Here is a 21408-nt window from a genome sequence, read left to right as displayed (position 1 = left end):
TTCTTCCATTTGGTCCAAGAAGCATTACATTGGCTTTTAAGAAATGGCTAATATGGGAATCCATTTGCCTTGAGGCCAGGCTTCACCTGTACAAGACAACCAATCTGTAGAAGTTGTTCCAATAGTATTAGTAATTTCCAGGGCAAACCATAGGGATGTTGGAAAAGTCAGAGGTCCAAATATTATAAGAATTGTCAGTAATCAGCTATGAATTCCCAAGCACAAAATACACACATTGTCCATTAAAACATATACATATAAAAATACACACACTATTTCATTTCAACATACATGTAGGTAGAGACACAATCACCTGGTTGTATGTATTTTTAGTATGGATCACAGTTAAAAACACACACATGCACAATTCATACTTGTTGGATAATGTGCATTTTAAACTCACAGAGTGGGATTGACCTAATGAGGCTTCCCCCTGCACCCACCCCCCAATTAGCTTAAGGGGAGTCAGGAGAACCTTCAGAACAGTGTGCAGGTGAAAGAAGGGAGATCATTCTGTCTGGTGATGGTTGTGCAGATGGAACATTTGTCATAGTACAACACTGAATTTTACTTATGTATCCGTGTCCATGTACTACAACAAAAATCATAAGAAGCAGCCTTGTGTTATTGTTACTGGTTCAGTGAACAGTCCAAGAGCCTCCAAGGATGTAATGATGTTAAGCAGGGATGGGTTAGATCAGTGCCTGACAGACTACTGTGGGCCCCACAAAAGTTGCCCTGAGCTTCCTCTAAAATAAGAATGAGATATAACCGAGAAAAATAAAAATACGCAATCTGCCAAGTCACTATTAAGGCTCTCTCTACAAATTATTTTGGCTCAGGTATGCTACAACCATTCATTGCTAGCCTCGGTTCAGCCTAACTACCATAAACCTGCAAATCTGTTTCATCCCAATATTGATTAACAGCAGTAACACAGTGGCAGCTAATGACATATTGAACTTTTAAAAATGATCAAAGTTGACCTTGCCAGAGGGTCTTCTCAGTAGTGGCGCCCACCCTGTGGAATGCCCTCCCATCAGATGTCAAAGAAATGAACAACTATATGACATTTAGAAGACATCTGAAGGCAACCCTGTTTAGGGAAGTTTTTAATGACTGATGTTTTCATGTATTTTTAATATTTTGTTGGAAGCAGCCCAGAGTGGCTGGGGAAACCCAGCTAGATGGGCAGGGTAGAAATAATAAAATTGTTATTCACAGGTCATCCCAATTTACAGAGGATTATGGCCAGTCTGGATAACTAATGGCCTGGTAAAGGTGAGAAGCAGCAACAAATTAGAAATTAATAAGCAGAGAGGGGGTATCATTTTGCATACAGTGGTACCTCGGGTTACACACGCTTCAGGTTACATACGCTTCAGGTTACAGACTCCGCTAACCCAGAAATAGTACCTCAGGTTAAGAACTTAGCTTCAGGATGAGAACAGAAATCGTGCTCCAGCGGCAGCAGGAGGCCCCATTAGCTAAAGTGGTGCTTCAGGTTAAAGAACAGTTTCAGGTTAAGAACGGACCTCCGGAACTAATTAAGTACTTAACCCAAGGTACCACTGTATCTTATTACAATTGAGTAGAACTGATCTCATGGACATCAAAATTAATCCAACCTTGCATGGGAAATATGTGGCATTGCCCTTTCTGGATGAAATTCATATTTAGAAAACCATCCTGTTGGGTCGTTGAAGCTACTGCTATCGACCCCTGGCCTGGAGATGAGGTGGGTTCAAAACCAGGGACAGAAACATTCCTGTCCGGGGGTGGGGTGGGGAGAAGGACGGCCATCAGCCGCCTCAAACACATAACAGAGAAGCAGAGCGAAAAACTGCCCTGATGATGCCCCCTCTAAAGTTGTAAATCACTATAATATAGAACTATCATGACGGACTCTATGAAAGTGTCTGAAATAAAGTCCCGGCTCGTTTGGCAGTTGCGACACTCCCGACGGCGAGAAGCTCGTGGAGAACCTCGCGACCCCCGAACGGCCTTCCTCCCGCGCGGCTCTCCCTGACGCGGCCCCGCGAAGGGCCTCCCCGAGGGGCCGGCCACCCTTGTCCCTTACGGAAAGGCCAACGCGGGCAGGGCCCGACCCGCTCCCGCAAAGGCCTCCCGGCTCACCTGGACTCGCGACCCATAGCGGCCTCTTCCTCCTCCTTCCTGACTTGATCCCTCAAGGCTTAGCGGCGGCGGCGGCAGCAGCGGCAGCCATTTCCGAAGGAATAAGCAAAGCGGAAATGAACCGCGCTACGCAGAAAGCGGAAGGAAGGGGCCGTCACCCGCTTTTCCGCCAGCCGGACACAGCGACCCCTAGCGTCCGGAGGGCCGAGCTTTCACAGGCTCTGGCCGGGACCTTGCTCTCTCCTGCGTGTTTGTGTGGAAGAGGCGGCAGGTGATGAGATCGCAAGCAGAGCCCATTCTGGATGGGTCCCAAAGCCCATCTAGTCCAACATCTCGTTCTCATAGTGACCAGACGGATGTCCATGGCAAGCTGATGTTCAACCTATGGATTGCAATTGTAATTGAGCAAGCTGTAATCTCTTCTGTAATGGACGGTGCTGAGCTAGGAGACACGTTCCATTTATCAGCTGCTTCTTAATGTTTGCATTTAATACTGACTTGTCTGTGATTCCGTTCTGATTTCTAAGCCACCTTGATATAAAATAAAATTCACCAATTCTCTTTTTAGCTACAATACGGTTTGATGCCAGAGACAGAAAATGCGGGCGTTACCTCCAGGAGAACAGAAAAGTAATACACCCAATAAATTTATAATGTATTTAATGCATTGGTCTTCAACTGGTGGGGAGGGACACACTATCATGGCCTGATCTAAGTTGGGTTGCAAAAGCAGCACTACCACCCCAGAAATTAAGAAATTGTTCCCCAAAATGTATGCCTGGGTGCTGGGTTGGAAAAAGCTGGAGGCAATTGTTTCAATGCCCTGTGTACAACCATCTAGTATTAATATTAACATACACAAATACCCAAAACTAGCTAATATGATGCGATAGCAAATACTTCCTACTTACAACTTGGATTCATGTCTAACACAGACCAGGTATGCAACTATTTATCTTAATGGAGATGGTAGAGTATTGCTATAGGATTGGGTGGCTGGTTTGGCTAATGCCTGTGGATCCCAACCAGTCTGTGATATTTTTTTAATCTATAAAACTGTAGTCTGTGGTAGAAGGAACTGCTAAACTGGCCAAACCAGTTTTTTGTTGTTTTTTTTTAAGTTAACAGCCCTAGCTGGGCTGCTAAGCACCTTTTTTGTTACAAGAATAGAGAGTTGGCCATGTTGCAATAGGAACAAGAAGCTAATGGTGCTTCCAGGAAGAGATGACATATTGTAGGTAGGAGACTAACCAAGAGCTAGTCACAATTTTTAGTCTGGGCTGAAGCTGCAAAAAGACAGGAGGCCTGACTTTCTCTGTGTGCTTAATCCATAGCTTTGGGTTTGGAGATCTCCCTATAAACTTAATGGGGAAGCAAGATCTATTGCAAGTGTTAATGTCATTTGGTGAAGTCTTTAATGTTTGATGTTTTATTGTGCTTTTGATTCTCTTAGGAGCCGCCCAGAGTGGCTGGGGAAACCCAGCCAGGTCGGAGGGATATACAGTATATAATAATTTGTTGTTATTTTGTTATACTAAATCATAAAATCACCAGAGTCTCCAGTGACCTTCACTGCAAGGAAACTGAATTGAGGTGTGTGCAACAGTATTACAGTGAGCAGAATCATGGGATAAGGAGACCTGGGATAGCAAGTTCTTTAATTGTATGGAATTATTGCTACTTTGGGGACGCGGATGGCACTGTGGGTAAAACCTCAGTGCCTAGGACTTGCCAATCGTATGGTCGGCGGTTCGAATCCCCGCGGCTGGGTGAGCTCCCGTCTTTTGGTCCCAGCTCCTGCCCACCTAGCAGTTCGAAAGCACTCTTAAGTGCAAGTAGATAAATAGGTACCGCTTTATAGCGGGAAGGTAAACGGCGTTTCCGTGTGCTGCACTGGTGCTGGCTCGCCAGAGCAGCTTCGTCATGCTGGCCACGTGACCCGGAAGTGTCTTCGGACAGCGCTGGCCCCCGGCCTCTTAAGTGAGATGGGCGCACAACCCTAGAGTCGGACATGACTGGGTACCTTTACCTTTACCACTGCTACTTCATGCTGCTTTCAATGACTTTAAATGCGGATACATGCTACACTATCAATCTGCTTTAATTCGTGTGTATATATACCGGTACTTTTTTAACATAGTCACTGCCTAAGCATCTTACAAATATGCTAACATGCTCCAGTACACCATGTGACTAACGGATGTAGATATAAATAAATAAAACTAACCACCAAATCTGGAGAGAGACTGGACAACTGTTGACCTAGTAGTAGTGCATTGGTATAGCCTACAGTAAAAAGCTACTTCGTGATCGTGATGAAACTGGGTGGGTGAGACGGGAGCAGGATCTGCAGAGAAGCATGCTCAGTTTGTTAGTATGACAAAGGGTGAAATAATCTTCCTTTTTTACAGATGTCCAAACACAGTGTTCTGTAGTTCTCCAGATGTTCTTTCAGGATGGAATTGCATAGTACAGTACCAGTTTACATTTTTCACAATTGTAAATAGAAATATGACATTTCTTTAATTCTCTCATTAGTTTCTGTGTTAATTTTTCTAGAAGGGTGACATGCAATGCTGTTCAGCATAACTCCCATTCTGGTCTTTCTACACATTATTGTCCTTGTTCAACTGGCAGATGGCAGGTTGCTATTGTGGTGTGTAAACAGATTCAACAGAGCTAACTGCAGTGTTTAATTCTTTACTTTCTAAATCATGCTTGTCCATAAGTTACATGAACATATATTCTATAGTTGGAAATGAAAATAACATTGGAAATATATTAGTAAAACACTTGACAACCCAAGTAGTCTTTAAAAATGAATTACAAAGGCATGCCAACAAATAAATGGTTAACAGACTTCATAGAAGCAGTCTAGAAATAATTACACCGGAGGACATACATGACCACATGAGGTTTATTAGATTTTGCAAAATGAGGTTTTTGCAAAAGGAACCACATACAAAACACCTTTTTACTATTCACCTGCTATCCCACCCTATACATCACTTTTCATAGCGGAAGTGGGCAATATGGGAAAATTCTATGTTCTACCCATTAAATTTTAGACTTGATACTGATTTATCACTGTTGAAAAGTCCAGCTTGGCAAATATGAATTAAAGAAATTCAGAAACACCAGCTGAAAGGTGTTTTAATGGTTAAGTCTATCAGCTTTCTGAAACTATTAGTTGGGAATGATGAAAACTTCAAAGCATTTTGAAGGTGTGACACAGATACAGTATTTCTGCAACAGTCACTCCTTACAGATAGAATTATTAATGCCAGCTCAATTTCAGCCCTCACTTGCAAAGCAATTGTTCTGAATCTTTTGTATTACATCCATTAGCTTCAAATAGAACCTTTCAACATGTCAACAGAGATATAGTCAGACCTTAACATATACAATTAGATGCTGAGAGTTTATCGTAGTGCAAAGTCTACTGAACACAACAGAATATATCATGGCCCAATTCTAGAGAGGAAAGAAATACATGCCCAGGAAAGAACTCAGATACAAACAGGGCTTGGCTTGCTGTTTTTGCCACAACAGTTCCTACTACTAAAGAGTAAAGTTGGTTTTTTAAACTGAGCAGAATCATGTCTCCAGCGCGGGGAACTGCCACGGCAAACACCTCAATCCAAGTGCACAGATCTCTCCAGTGCATCCATATTTACTCTAAAAACTCTTTTCTTCATGTAACAGATATAATTAGAACAATGAAACTTGGGTCAATGAATGCAGTATTAAAACTATAACGGAGGAAAGAAGCAAAATAAGGAAAACAGCTTATTTTGATTATGCAAAACAAAAACAAAAAAGTGACCGCCTCTAAAAAGAGAAGCGACATTAGCCTCTATAATCACAGAATGATTTCAGTAACTTAGGGGATCACAGCTACATGGGTAACACCTATCGTTTACGATGGCCACTGTACCTCCAGAACATTTATTCCCATTAATTCTTAAGGTCCCAGGCAAATATCCACTCATCCTTCAGCATAAAGGGAACTATTACATAATTTCTCCCAGCCTAATTTCTCACTGAATACCTAAGCCTGGTGCCAATTACTTGTCAGGGTGGCAGGTTCAGAAGTGAACCAGGGATCGCAAACATTGCACACAGCACTGAAGCAGAGCAGAGAAAGATGGGGAGGGAGAAAGGAAGGTTGGGTGTGCATGCTCTCTTAATCTGGGCTTCCTCTGAACCAGCCTTTAAATATTATAGGGTTCTTAATTTATTTTTATTTATTTTTTAGTAATAAAATCTGTTTTTAATGGTAAACAACAACTGTGATTTACTGAAGGAACTTAACTCTAAATAAATAAATAAATATGAAGGACCACCAGCTAAAACCAAGTAAAGACTTGTTTTATGGTACTGACCAACAGAACGGAATCTTTCGGAAATTAACCAATCAAGAGCATTTACCTAGAATTGCCCTAATGGTTTTGATGGAAGACGCTTGAAGTATCTGTTTCAGATGGGTTATAAAAACTTACTTGTGAGTCAGCATTCCCATGTGAAATGAACATGTAAGCAACTGTACAAACTAATAATTTGATTAAAATTATGGTTAAAATCTGGTCTGTACTCTTACAAGTCACATTTCCCCCCTGCTACTGATAAATGTAATGATCCCTTGAATGTCCAGACAGAAGAGGCTGGACTCCACATGCAATATTCTTGCAATGGAAGATATAGGAAATAGGAAGCAGAAACCTGTGTTAGTTTACACTACAATGAACAAAAAAAAGCACTTGTCAAGTCAGAGGAATGAGCAAAACTTGTGACATTTTTAGGTACGAAAGTATAGTTACTCAAGAGAGCAGCTTTTAAATCTGCACTAATGCTGTATATTGCATTAGATCATGTAAACACAAGTAATTAAGATTCCTAGTCAGGTAAAAAAAAAGATAACAGGCAATATCCAATGGAAGTCAAACTCAAGAGTAGGCTAACTGAAATGAAGGACTAAAGTCCACTGATTTTAATGAGTCTACTTTGAGTATGATTAATGTCTGATATCACCCAGTGAATGCTTAATGGGAACACATAAAGAAGTTGAATTTCACTGCTTCGTCTTAGCTCTTGCATTCACATCCTAAAATCAAACCTCCCTAACTACAAGAAAACAAAGAGAATACTACCCCATTTAAGGAAGACATAAAATGATGTTTATATCCAGCCTAATTCTATTGTAGAATCAATCTTGGCGCTGACCATATTTTGGTAAGACTATCCTGACTGCTAAAATGCATGAATTGAGGGATATAAGCTAATAAAATAGGATATTCCTATGATAAGCTTGTATTCAGAGCATTCCTTCCATGAACAGAAAGATCCATTTGGAGGAAAAACAGAGACCCATCAGAGACTCCTGCTGGGAAAAGGGAGAGGGTAACAATTTTTCTTATCTCCATTTCCTCCTGTGCCACCCCCGCAAGTTCTGGAGAATCCCCAGCCCTCTGGTATAGGAGGAACACAAAAATCACCTCCCCCAACTCTCCTCCAGCAGGAGCGTCTGATGAGTTGAGTTTTGCTCATGGAATCCTTGGATTCACCCATAAAGAATAACATAATTCTATTCAAGTAGGAGACCTCAGCTGCACTGTGCTCTCAAATCATAGAGCCAAAGGGAAAGGTTACAGTTTCAGGGTGATTCCTTTTAATTGGGGTGGTGGACAGAAAGGACACATTTCAGTTTTACAGAAAAGTGTGTCATTGGACCATTAACCAATATTTGCATTTGACCATCCATATCCGAGATCACTCTGCACTGTACTCAAAATCTACCAATTCAGCTTCAAAGCCGGGACTTCAAAGCTCTTCCCTATCAAAGTATGTTTAAGCTGCACTGAACCAAGTATTGGATATAGGGTTAAAACTGTTTATATATCCAGAGGCATGTATGAAATCAAGAGTGATGCAGTCCAGCTGAAGTATTACACCAGGTTCCACAGCTATCATGGCACTTCAGGAACCAAAAAACACAAACAGTTCGTGGCAGAAGATGAAAGTAAAGAAATAGACACAAAGGTCTGTAAAAACATCCCCCATTTTGCTGTAAGTGTCCATGGAACGACTAATCACTTCTGCAGGGATCCCAGACAGTAAAAGAGCAGCAGTCAATACCGTGGTCTTCGTTTTCTTTTCACTCTGTATAAGAAATAAAAATTACTTCGTTTTTCACAGCTTTCATCTTTAAGCACCTTATCAGAGCTTTAATACATTAATTTTTATTTTTATTAGGCATTTGTGGTTTTATATCTTGATTTTATTCTGTGAACTGCCCTGAGACCCCCGGGTATAGGGAGGTATATAAATTCAATTAATAATAATAATAATAATACATTTCATAAGATTACCTAATATTTTACCATACACTTCTCAAAGTGCATTTAAAAATGCCTCTCAAAGGTATTTTCCTGTAATCTTGGTTGCTTGTTTCTATTATGATGAGCTCTTTCTGTTCACAAATAGCAGCTGGTGCTATACTCTTACATTCATCAGGCAAGGGCAGAGGCTACAGTGATGAAGTAATGACTTTGGGACCTGGAAACGGTGTTATCACACTGGAAATGGTTCCTTTCTTCAAAGTTCCATTACATTCGCTTGCCAGTTGCCTATACTAAAAGGGATTTTTGTCCACTAATTGTTACTTAATAAGTCCTTTGTCACCCACATTTGGTAATTCTCATGTTTCACTCAATACAACTCTCACAAAAACAATGATGACAGCAAAAGAAAGTTAGCTGAAAATGTCACCAGTTTGAAAGAAAAGTAAGATATTTGATCAATACACTAAAAGGTGAGAAGACATGAGGCTGTGCATCAATCCCTGGGCAAAAATGTAAAGCAAAGGGGACAGAAACCTCATGCCCAGGGTCTCAAATGCAGCCTCCTGCAAGGCCTTTAAATTCAGCCCTCATGAGTCCTGATCTCTCAAGAGCTTCTGCCTAGCTAGAATGTGTCCTTGGACTGCAATGATGCACCTTGCTTGCCTGGATGGAAGATGGAGAGAGGTGTGTGTAATTAGAAACATCTGGCTGTTGTGTGTGGCTGGAATGTCACCTTCCGTACAAAGGTACATGCCACGTCTGTTTCTCTGCCCACTTTTGGCATCTGGAAGGCTGCCAACACAGGAATGTGGCGCTCAGGCGGAAAAGGGTTCCCTGCCCCTGATATACATCAAGAAGGCCAAACATCTCCCACAAAAGTTATTCAAAAGTAATCTGCAGAAAAGTGATTAGTTCACTGGATTCACAGTCGCAAAACATGGTGGGGGAGAGATAACGCTCAAGTAAACATTGTGCTTTTCTTTTACAAACCAGCTGCAATCCTACATACACCAACAGGAATGAGACCTATTCAATCAAGGGAAATTTTCTTCCCAGTTAGAATTCAGATGATCAGTCTATCACATAAATATTATTGTCAATGCCATAAGAAAATCTCAAGATGAAAATACATGGCCTATGCTACAAAAAGCCTCTGAGAAATCTGCCACAATATGTGGCCTGGTCAGTGTTAGGAACTGGGATATGAAAGCTAGGAGCTCAATGGCACCTTAAATCTATGTTATGGGCACAACAACGAAATGTCTAGGCATGCTTTTTTATAACAAGAATACAAATATGTTCATTTTTCACATGGTCTACTCCTTCCTCTGCCCATCCCCCTAATATTCTTAAGAGGGTCTTTTCTCTAGTCTTCAGAGAGTAGCTGGAAGTGGGGAGGCAGAAAAAGGTCCTCCTTTCCTTCCACTCTGCAGTTTTAATCGAAATCTTAGGCGCAGTATTGCGCCCAGAGCTCAGAAAACTGCTCGCACTAATGAAATTCCCTGTCGCAATATGCGCCTAGAAGAATGGGAGTTTGGAACCCTGGGACTGAAGTCTGACAAAGTCTATTTTACAACAATGATGCCACCAAGCTTATGAATGGTGACTTCCAGGAAGGGCAAGATCAACAGATTAGCTCATCTTACAGGGCATTCCTGTATTTTCCTATTCAGAAGTAAGCTACATGGAGTTCAGAGAGTGGCTCCCAGGTAAGCGTGCCTAGAATCACAACTTTAGAGTGCAGTCCAAAACACGTTTACTCAGAAGTAAGGTATTCTAAATTTGAATGTAACTTACACCCATGAAGATCCTCAGTACTGAAGAGTTTATGCATTGCGCCTCTGTAGCTGACTACTCTCAAGTATTCAAAATGTACATACACAAAATGCAAACAATTGCTGATAAACCTAAATTAGCATTGTATTGTCATTATCTGCTATGCTGCATTAAAATGCTAAGAAAATTCTAACACGGTGCTTTCTCTGTCAAATCTTTTTTTAAGTTTAGACATTTTGATAATCCGTTTATCCTAAAAAAAAGGTCTTACCTTTGGGAAATACTTCGACAACCCCATGTATGCAAGTTGTAAGGTAAGAAATGGAGCAAATATTGACTGTGGGGGGGGGGACAAAAAAGTTAAATGAAACAGAAAGTAGTAACAAGAAATTCACATTGCTACATTATTTCAAGCAAATAGTCTATGAAGTGTTACAGCCAATTGATTAGAAAATATAGAGAAGAGAACCAAATTTCAAAGCACCACTGTCAAAACAGACTGAATTTATATTTAAGGAAAATCCAGAGAAGTCACTAACATATATCTAACGTAATGGTACAGACCTATAGGGTTAGAGTGCTATAGTAATGTCTAGGAACGTGTCCATTCAAAAAGTCCCCAAGGAAAACTTTCAGATGAATCATTCAGTCAATAATCAACCTTGCACATAATTAAACAATAACATTCAAATTTACTTTTGAATAATTTAAAACAACTTGATAGTAGCAATGATTAGGCATTGCACTTTATATAGTTAGGAAATGCTTTTCTGCTTGATTATCCAGTTCCCATAAAAACGAGCCTGGGAATCTCAAAATGGTTTGGATAGTTTTGTATTATTTTTGACAGATGATTAAGTAATTTAAGATAGCAGTCTCCTTCATTTTTGATGTCTAGGAATTTGTGTCCGTATCTTGCCAACTTGACCTCAGTCCTAAAATTAGATGGTTACATCTTCCTTAAGGGTTCTGATGGCAAGAAAACTTTAGCCCAATTGCTTTGGAGAGGCTGCTTCATGTGATTAGCTCACAACAGGATTAAGACAAGGCGAAACCTAGGCATATTTTGTAGTTAAGCTTCATGCATAAGGCCACGTTTGTTCCACTATTAAATGTTATCACTGGCTAGTAAATTGTCAGCTGTGTTTTAGCACCATTTGCATAGACTGGAACAGCACTTGGCACAGCCTGAAAAGCAAACAACACTGCTGGCAGTCCTGGGCTTCTAGGACTACCCATAGCTTAATTATTGTCAATACAGAAGAGCACCAAAGTACAGTAATTTCTTGATGCTTTTGCTAGGCCAGGGCTTACAATTTCTTGTGGTTCTGATCCTCTTGCCAAACACCATGTGTCTTAAAATAATCATTGCTCAATCATCACTACTTAGGACAAGCCACTGTTGAAGAGCGGACAGAATTATGGATTTGGGCCTAAATCCAAATCTCTACTCAGCTATGAACTTGATGGGTGGGCCTAGGGAAAGTTGTTACTTTTCTCAGCATAAATTCCTCATCTGTCAAATGCAAATTCCACTGTCAAACTTTCTAGGCTAATCAGTAAGGCAACCAGGTCAAATAAACAAGAAGAACTAAGTTACTAAGACTTTTCTTTACTCACCAAGTATTTGCAGACAAAAGCTCTAACTCCAATGGCAAGTAGCGCACACCCCACTAATCTAAAAATGCGGAAGGAATCAAATTCCTCCACCACATTTCCATTTTCCTGGCTTGGCTTCTCACTGATAAGTTGGTTTCTTAGCTTCATCGCTTCATCAAACCTCGAGAGATACTGGTCTAACCCGTGGCGAGGTGCTCTCTGCGGAACCTCCATCAGATCCCCTCTGCTGCGCTGTCGGAGCTCGCCAGTGCCATTATTTCCAACCTCGGGAGTTATGCTAAACAAGTCCTTTTTCTCTCCCTTGTGCTCTATTGCACTGCTTGCGTGGTCGGCTGTTCCTGCCAAACTGCAAACAGTGTCACCTAGCACAACCCGTTTGGAAACAGGAGTGGGAAGAGTGCTTGGTTTATCTTGTTCCAGCTGAAGTTTTGATTCTGAATGGCTGTCATCATCTAAAGAGGAGGCAAAAAAGAAAGGAGTCACTATGCTAAATATTGTAGGTTACTCTACAAGACCTAGGCTAGTAGTCTTCCATGTTTTCAAACCTGGACCCACTTTAAACCAAAACATGCATCTGTGGAACATTTTCTTCTTATTTTTTTTTAACCATATATTTGTACAGTGGTAGGGCTGCTGTTGTGACCATCTGAGATCAGGTCATAAGCTGATAGTGGATCCCTACAGACTAAGGTCCTAGGCCATGCAGCTGTGGAACTAAGCACTGTAAGGAAAACAGGGGTCAAACAAGAATGGCATATACTTTTCACATTGAGCCTAATAACACTCCCCCTTCCTGCCCCAGCTAAATACCTGCTGTTTCTTTCATGTCTTTGCGCATTAAGCAAGTGGTCCGTGCAGTGATACACTGACAGATAGCCAAGGCTTTAGTTATTTATACTGATTGTTTTATGAGTTTGAAGTACTGGTTGCTTTATGTGTTTTATTGCAGTAACCTGTCCTGGAGAGTCATAGGGCAAAGGGGAAGGGCATAATTTTATTAAATAAATAAAAATGAAGCATACCATTTCAAAAAGATACTAAGAGTTGGTGCCCTTTCCCTTGCAGACCTCAGCCTACAAAACAGCTCCCTTCAAAAGGACACAGGACAGGTTACTTGCTGGCTTTTGAAAGAAACACAAGGACTAGGTGTTCAGTGGTAATTTTAAAAAGGATTGCACTGCTTGCGTTTTATTGCTGGTTTAATTTTCATACTATGTGGACAGCAGGAGAATTTTTTAAAAAGTCAGATAGAAGCCAGCTTTCACAATCAGAGCTCATGTCTCCACCTAATTTGGGGGGATCCCCTCTCCCACCTTCATCCCCCTGCACTACAGCCCACTCCAACCAAAAGTATTCCCTAATCCTCAAGAGCAGATTTTCATGAAGCTAGAGTGGTTACTTCTACCAACTCCATTCCATGTGCTTTCCTCTGGTTCCATTCCAATTACAGTAGTTTATCGAGGCCAAATAACCAAATAATAAATTTTCCACACATATTTTTTTCCTGAGTCAAATAGATTGATTGCAAAGAGACTTTTTGCCAAAGCTCTTTAAATAACTCATTTTGCATATAACAGTGGTTTGGAGAGAAACAAGTCATACCAAGAAGGATTTGTGACTACAAACTGTAGAAAGAACAAAAGTACAAACCAGAAATGTGATCTTTAATCTTTTAAATGTATAAATATTTCATGCCTATTTTTTCCAAGAACTGTGACAGAGTAATTAAAAACACCATTCTACATGCTTTCCAAAACTGCTTTATAGCACACATATGAAAAGTCACAAAGCCTGCCAAGGAGAAAGCTGACCATAATGGGTTAGTTTGGACAGAACACTAACCCACAGTTTAGCGTTGCGAAAGCAAGTCTATCTTTCTCCCAGGCTCACATGCTTTCACCCAACCTCTCCCAGAGCTTTCCATTTTTTATTAGTCACAGCTTCTCATGTCATCTAAGCTCAGTCAAACTGTGTTAAGATAGTTAACCATAGTTAAGATTAGACATAGTTCAGGGTTTGGACAGCAAACTAAACTGGTTAATCTAAAATGAAGCATCTGTTCCCCTTAGTGTTGGCCAGGAAGAAGAGAAGGAAGGAGGGCATGTTTGTGGGGAGGAAGCAGTGCTAAACCCTCATTTAGCACAGGGGTGGCTGCCACCCAGGCCAGCTTTGGCTTCCCCTAAAAAAAGCTCAACTAAAAAAAGTGGGTGTTCCTGCAACTCTTTTTCTATAAAAAAGTACTGGTAATGGTGCTACAATGATAGAAAGCTGTAAACCTGATGGGGATGAAAATCACCCTGGCCTTCAGACCAATACTTTGATGACCAATAATACTTTGATGATCCTCAGCTAATCTCCACAAATCAGCTGAGGGCAAAGTACACACATGCAAGTGTGCATGAGTGAGGGTATGGGGTGCCCACACCCAGTGCTGACCTGTAGCCTCTAGAGGTTTGGCCAATACTGAATGTGACCCATGGGACAAAAAAGCTTTAGCAACACCTGGTTCAGGGACTCTTAAGTGCTTCAAGTTGTCATCTTTCTTCAGAGGATTACTAGCACCCTTAAACTAAAAAGAAACAATTTCAATCTCCAATATTTCAAACACACTAGAAGGATGAGCATGGCACCAATACATACTATGGAATCTCAGCTCTGAAAATATTAAAGAGTACTGGAAGGACACAGAAAGAATCAAAGCACGTAAACACCTGCAAGCTCTAATGATTTCCACAACTCTCTTCCTCCTCTTCTTGACCAAAAAGTACTAAAAGCAGGAGCTACTGTACAGCTTCCCCACCTAAGTGTTAAGTTACATTCTCTGCTTTTAAATGCAGCCAGAAGCACAGCACATTAATAAAACTATCTACATATTCAATAGGAAATCAAGGAACATGACAAAGATTCATTATGCAAGCAGTAGGCAAATCATCTTGGTCTCAGTTCCACATTTAAAAATGGCAACACAAGGCAAACAAGTGTTACAAGTTATACTGTGAACTGGAAACATTATCTAAATGATAAATAATAGGAGAGAGACCAGTCAGCGTGTTATACTGCTTAGGGTTAAAGGAGTAGATTCAAATTCCTGTACTCTCGAAGTTCTCTCACATAAAGCTCTTGTGCAGTCAGACCTTCAAGCTTATTGCAAATATACACCCACCCAGGGCTTCTTGGTGGTAATAGCTGTTTTAAACCCATATGTCATCCAAAAAAGCTAATAAATTGAGTGAATAAATAAGCAACAGGTGAGATAAAAATGATTCAGAGAATAGAACTATGAAAAAAAATGTTGATTTCATTCAGTAATAAGTATTGAAATAATTCAGCATGGTTTGTTGGCACTTTCCCGTCAAATATAAGAGCGTTCAGCTTTCTCCATTGCAAATGGGAACACAAATCCTGAACGAAACACACTGTAATTTATAAATTGTGCATGATCCGTTCTTCCCAAAGGACGTAGAGGCAGGTGTGACCATTTTCAATGCTGAAACAGACATCCTTGGATAGCATGAAAGAACTTGATTTATCTTCAAACAAAGCACCTTTACTGAAAAGGAGAGGGGGGGAGCACCTCAAATAAGACGAATGCGATATATCGCTCGGGGAGGAGGGGCAGCGTCATTTTGAGCGATCAGATTAGCTCGTTAATATACGGACTATGTTATCCCATTGTTCGGGAAGGACTTGACGGGGAAAGAGGGGCGCGTGTTGAGCTCCCACCCCCGGCAAGGAAGGAAGGAGGTCATTCATAAGCGCCCTGGCAAGGCAGGGGATGCCCAGCGCAGTCAAAAACCGCCCCCCCAAAGCCACGCCCCGTCCTCACCCGCCTTTGGCCGGTGGAAGCCCATGATCCGGTTGATCCGATCCTCCGAGTTCATCAGCAGTTTCCTCCGGCGAATCTCGGCCCGGCGCTGAGAGGCCGTGAGTGCGGGGGCCTTGGCCGAAGTCGTCTTAGGCCCCTCATGGCCGCCGCCGTCTCCTTCCAGAGGCTCCGTTTCCATCCCTAGCAGCACCGAGGCGGCGGCGGCAGCAGCAGCAGCAGCAGCGAAAAGCCCTCGAGCTTCCTCTCCGCAGCAGGCACACAATGGGGGAACGGCCAGGCCCCGCGCTGACAACCCTTCGCTAACGCGCATGCGCCGCCGCCGCCATTTTAGGTACCGCCTCCAGCCGGTGGCACGAGCGGCGCCATCTTGGATGCGGGTTGTGAGGACAGGCTTTTACTTGTAACCGCGAGAGCTTATGGCAAACCCCCTCGACGGGCTCGTAACCTGAGGCTGTTTTCGCTGGAGGATGGCGCCCTTCGCAAAGATGGCGAAAGCAGCTTCGCGAAGAAGTGCTTGCGCATGCGCGCTGGAGGGAGAGGCATTGATAGCGCCGGGGCGGGGATGAGGCGTATGCAATGACCTCATACAGCAAGGGTGGGTGGGTGTCACAATCGCTCCACGCTGTAGCATTTGTCCTAATGCAGGAGATGGTGGCATCTTCAAACCTGACTGTACAAATGTATTTGGGGGAGTGACACAGAAAAATACGACAGTTACTCGAGGAAATGTAGTCTGCAAATCCTATGCACTTGAGAGTAAGCACCAGAAGTCCGCAATCGGATTTATTTTTGGAGTTAACATTTATTAGCCCAGCATCCAAGCTGAATAGCCTGATCTCAATTTATGAACGAACAACTGCCAACAGCTATTGCATATCGATTTTTACTTTTGCCTTTCTCATATTGAAACACAAATTTTAGTGTTTATTTTTTTCGTTTTTTAAACAGCCTTTTGTTTTCTTTAAAGAAAAATTATCAGGCACCCATTTTGCTCCTTTAAAACTAATATACCCTTTTAAGAAATTTTGAGCAACGTGCACCTTTATCTGAGGAAATACAGATAACTTGCCCATATTTTAAGGATTTGTCTCATTCAGATCCCGTTTTCATAGCTCTTAGCGTTTTTATTTGGTCTTCGAGAAAATGCCTGCTAATCAGCACATCTCTCATGGAAGCTTGTGGTCTTTTATGGAAACATATATTAAACAGAGCAGCAAGTACACACATACAAGGTTTTGTCTCCCTCTCCTATCATGAGTGTCTAAAAACACCTGGATGCCTGGGGGTCTGGGATGTCCAAGATAAAAGCAGGAAGAGCTGTATTTAGTTAAGAAATCTAAGATTGTTCCAAGGCTCAAAGGCTTAAACTGATTCAGCTATGCAATGCATACAAAGATGTTTCTCATGCATAAAATTACAAAATATACATTAATCTCTTTACTCTTTCACAACCCTAACAAAATCTAAAGCAGACCCTCCAGAATTTGACATGTGAAATCATAAACACCAGCACTTAAAATATAATAAAGTGTTCCTTACTATGGAGTGTTAAAAATGACACTGTTAGAATTAAACCATGCTTTCTGTCATCTTGCTTGGAGTTCCAAACCTAAGAGCTGTTTTGCAGATAGACAAAGTCCTCTGATGGTAAGAGCTGTTTGACAGTGGAACAGACTACCTGGGAAGGTGGTAGACCAAAACCTCAAATGTAGTAAACAGGTTGTGTCCCTTCCGACTCTACAATTCTATACAGCCATACCTCGGTTTAAGAACAGCCCTGTTTACGAACTATTCAGTTTATAAACTCCGCAAAACCGGAAGTAGTGTCCCAGTTTGTGAACTTTACCTTGGTCTAAGAATGGAATCCGAACGGTGGAAGGGCACCGGCGGCGGGAGGCCTCATTAGGGAAAGCGCACCTCGGTTTAAGAAAGGACTTCTGGAACAGATTAAGTGCGTAAACCGAGGTACCACTGTACTAATAAACTTACTACAGCATCAGTCTTCCTAGTACTGTTAGGAGAAATATTTTTCTATGGTTCATATTCTCCCTCCTCAGGCAGAACCATGAATTCCCTCTGCTTACAAAAAGACTAGCACATACACATTTACAGGAACACTTAACTACAACAGTGAAGTCATTTACAGACAGTGTCGTCATATGGATAAAAAAAAAAGTCTAGCAGGTGAGATCATTTGGTCCAGCTAATAACTTAGAAGTTAAAATATTAGTGCCCATTTCAAAACCCTACTGTTGCAATAAAACATGTCACACTTAGCCACCTCTTCTGTGGCTTAAATTTGTTTTGTCACACCTTTGTAATTGCAATATTTTGATTTAGAGATCACCATATTTTTGTCTGAATATAAAAGGGACTGCACCATTCTTACTGGAATTCTTGAAGGGTGATTTTAGAAATTCTAAAGCCTTGTCAAGTAATTTGAGAAAGTGACTGTGTCATTGTGTTAATGTGTTCCAAAGATAACACAAAAAGACATACTCAGGCACCTTCCATTTAATTCCATGTGTTCCCATTCTACTTTCTTTCCACTGCTCTCTAGATCCTCAAAACCAATTAGGGGTTGTTTTTGTTTGCTGCACTCACCACCCCCACCAGCAATCTCTGCATAAACATGCAAGTCTTCTACTCACACTTCTATGGTTACACAAGTAAGGAATGCTGTCCCATCCTGCTATGCTATTATAGACTGGTTGTTTCCTAAATGTAGAAATCCTTACAGCTAGAGGATAACATTCATAAATTGCATTAAACCTATGCTTTTCAATTAAACAAAAAGCAGCAATAGAGTCAATATACAAATGGGTGCCAAGGATGTCATGACATGTCTTTTGTGGGGGTTGTGTATACCTGATAGTTTCTGGTTGTTTTTAAAGTTTTGGTGAAATATACCTTGCCATTGTAAATGCTCTTTCCTGAGATTTTGTAAAATCCATGCACCCCCAAATCTTATGCATGTTTACATTATATTCAGTGGCTGTAATCCAAACAAGCAAGCATAGGATTGCAGCAGTAACATTTGTACAACATATGAAGCAATTACGGTTTTACTTGCTCGTTTTTTATCCTTCATTCCTCCCCTCCTTCTAAATAAGTGTTGTGCCAACGCCCATACCACCCCCTAAACAAACTTTTAGTTTTTCCTGGTGTGTGTGTGTGTGTGTGTGTGTGTTATATAATGAAGACATTTGCTTTTAAGCTCCTTTATGTGCACTAATGACTCTCTACTTGTAACTTTTTGTGAATAGGGTGGTAGGCAGTATTCTCGTGGGTACACTAAGTCCAACTAAGGCATCTGGAGCACTGGATAAGTTTAGATTATTGCAGCCTAAGGGTGTGGGCAAGCTGTTTAGAGAAGTGTAGCTGACCACAGGTCTCATTGTCCCTTGTCGATTCTGGCTTCTTAGAGCTAGCTGCAGGGAGTTGATTAGGTGGGTTCAGGAAGTGATTAATTCTTCAATAGAGTGAGGAGTACCATCTGTCATAGAGGAGGCAGTGATGCATCTCCTCAAGAAAACCTACTTGGACCCAGAAGTGTTAATCTATTGCACAATGGTGAATATTTCCTTTTGGGGCAAGGTGGCCAGGAAGGTGATGGCAGTCCAGCTTCAGGCATACAATGGTACCTCGGGTTACAGATGCTTCAGTTTATAGACGCTTCAGGTTAGACTCCGCTAACCCAGAAATAGTACCTCAGGTTAAGAACTTTGCTTCAGGATGAGAACAGAAATTGTGCGGTGGTGGTGCAGTGGCAGTGGGAGGCCCCATTAGCTAAAGTGGTACCTCAGGTTAAGAACAGTTTCAGGTTAAGAACGGACCTCCAGAACGAATTAAGTACTTAACCTGAGGTACCACTGTACTTGGTAGGAAACTGATTCCTTTGATCCATTCCAGTCTGGCTTCAAGCCTGGCTATGGCACTAAACACTGCCAAGTTTCCTGTGGCGTCCAACGTCTGTTTGTAAAAAGGACTGATGAAGTTCTGTGTGAGCTCTTTCAATTAATTTTATTGAGTAGCCAAATTTGATAAATTAGCACAGCTAAAATAAGCATTTGCATGTGTTACAAATGACTTTATACAGGAATAAAACAGTGAAAATTACAAACTGTAAAAAGGGGAACAAGTAAAACCTTGCCTCCAATTTCAGAAGAGCATGGTTTACAATTTCACACCGAATATCAATGTCTGAGTTCAGAAAACAAGGATTAATATTACAATATTTTACACTACTTTACAAAATCAAATTTACTATGTAAGGATTTAATCTGTAACTGGTGGACAGAAGCTTTATGTCACATTGGATGGTCCCTTCACATTCTGTATGATTATATATTCTGTTAAATTAATTTTGAATAAAAATAAACCTCATCATTATTGCAAATTATGAAATTACAGAAATGTAAAGGCTAATTAAAATGGATGGTTTTGATGCTGACTGAATTTAACATATCCATCAATCATACTAAATTGTTTAAAAATCTTAAAACTAGAAAAATAGAGAACATCTGTTGTGAACTGCCATGCTAAGATGGAAGCATCAGGGCCATTCTTGCCTAGTTAAGTTGTGACAGATCTTAAAAGAGACAGTTGTAAGTAAAAGTATAGCATAGGCAATTTTACACATGGGTCTGCCCTGCAATCCTTATTATTAAAAAAGGAGTACAACTTGAAGCAGATGTAGTTTTGTCCATCATGAGGAAAATTAGAAAATTCAATATTGCAAAAAAGAGTATGAACATTCTAAAAAGCATTCCTATCCAGACAGTATAATGTGCTCACTATCCTTTTTATTTTTGTTAAAGAGGTGGAGATTAGGGATTTATTCTTGAAATCATTTTCTCCCTCAGGTAGGCTAGTTCAGTCAAGGCCTATCATCCTGTCTTACAGGAAGTGAAACCACGTTTGAAATACACACACCCCACGACACACTCTTCCAACAAAGTATCTTTGTGCACAGGAGATAGCTGGGCATGGTGCTACATTTAAGGGCTCCCACCACCCCGAGGAGTGCAGCCAAGCCCGGTGACACCAGTTATCTGTTCAAAATATTATGCGTGCAGCATAGGGAGCAGTTATTCACCCAAGGGGTGCTGGATGCATTTGTTATCCATCCACAGTACCTATGCCTGAGCCAGAAAAATAATCTAAGCACACAATCTATGCACAAATTGTTCTTGGTATATTTTGTACACTTTTGTTTAGAAGAGTCAATGGAACTATGGTCAAAATAATAATATTCAGGTTTTGATTTCCAGTACTCACAAGCACGCACTGCATTATGATCACATGCTGAAAATGTGCATATCATTATTGATAGCAACTTCCATAACTGGATTACTACTATAAAAAAAAGAATGACACCAGCAATAAAGAACTTTTCTTTTGCAGATTTCAACAGGTATTTTAATCCCTTTTGAAGAGGGAGATTCACCCCCACCTGTAACATGAAAGTAAACAATTCTATAAGCAACTTTATATAGACCACTCTGACACACTGGATAGATTAGCAGACAATGTTGTTAGAAGTAGATAAGAGTTGGTATTCCGATTCGAAATGCTGGTTTATAAACACCACAGTTCTTTAGAGAACTTTAGTGGCTTTTTGTGCATGTAATGCTTACCCATGCCCGTCACTGAGGACATTTCAGTTAATCTTCTATAACTGAACAAAAGCAACGGTCTGAAAAAATG

The 21408-nt window shown here is 41.0% G+C and overlaps 2 protein-coding genes and 2 long non-coding RNA genes across 8 annotated transcripts in view; 2 read left to right on the top strand and 2 right to left on the bottom strand.

Annotated features, from left to right (window-relative positions):
• DDX46 (DEAD-box helicase 46) overlaps positions 1-2284 on the bottom strand; it is a 37866-nt gene extending 35582 nt beyond the window's left edge. For all 4 annotated transcript variants that reach the window (XM_079968096.1, XM_079968097.1, XM_079968098.1 and 1 more), the window contains exon 1: positions 2137-2284. In XM_079968096.1, the coding sequence (XP_079824222.1) occupies positions 2137-2153 (17 nt within the window). In that variant the 5' untranslated portion in view covers positions 2154-2284. The remainder of the gene's footprint in view (positions 1-2136) is intronic.
• On the top strand, positions 1338-20074 carry LOC307211530. The gene is made up of 2 exons (XR_013836510.1): positions 1338-1369; positions 19381-20074. It is a non-coding gene; the product is annotated as an uncharacterized lncRNA (long non-coding RNA).
• On the top strand, positions 2387-6808 carry LOC307211531. Its single transcript, XR_013836511.1, has 2 exons — positions 2387-2533; positions 4548-6808. It is a non-coding gene; the product is annotated as an uncharacterized lncRNA (long non-coding RNA).
• On the bottom strand, positions 5040-16214 carry CAMLG (calcium modulating ligand). 2 transcript variants are annotated; one of them, XR_013836478.1, is made up of 5 exons: positions 15700-16214; positions 11874-12325; positions 10525-10590; positions 7253-8295; positions 5040-7213 (listed from the first exon to the last, which is right to left on the bottom strand). XR_013836478.1 is itself a non-coding variant. In XM_079968154.1 (4 exons), the coding sequence occupies exons 1-4, from the start codon at positions 16007-16009 to the stop codon at positions 8113-8115; spliced, it is 1011 nt and encodes a 336-aa protein (XP_079824280.1). In that variant the 5' UTR covers positions 16010-16214; the 3' UTR covers positions 5040-8112. The 2 variants fall into 2 exon arrangements, 1 of the variants encoding a protein (XP_079824280.1); XM_079968154.1 differs by having other exon boundaries at positions 5040-8295.
• Positions 20075-21408: the final 1334 nt, after the last annotated feature.

This window comes from Podarcis cretensis (assembly GCF_951804945.1).
Source record: "Podarcis cretensis genome assembly, chromosome: 2".
Lineage (NCBI taxonomy): Eukaryota > Metazoa > Chordata > Lepidosauria > Squamata > Lacertidae > Podarcis > Podarcis cretensis.
Note: the sequence above shows the minus strand (reverse complement) of the source record. Positions and strands in the feature narration are given on the sequence as shown.

Excerpts from the sequence above, each read along its gene's own strand:
- CAMLG (XM_079968154.1), bottom strand. The coding sequence starts at position 16,009 with ATGCGCGTTAGCGAAGGGTTGTCAGCGCGGGGCCTGGCCGTTCCCCCA. Across the intron at positions 12,326-15,699 it reads CTTCCACCGGCCAAAGGCGG|ATGATGACAGCCATTCAGAA; the intron begins GTGAGGACGGGG and ends CCTCCTCTTTAG. Across the intron at positions 8,296-10,524 it reads TGTCGAAGTATTTCCCAAAG|AGTGAAAAGAAAACGAAGAC; the intron begins GTAAGACCTTTT and ends TTTCTTATACAG.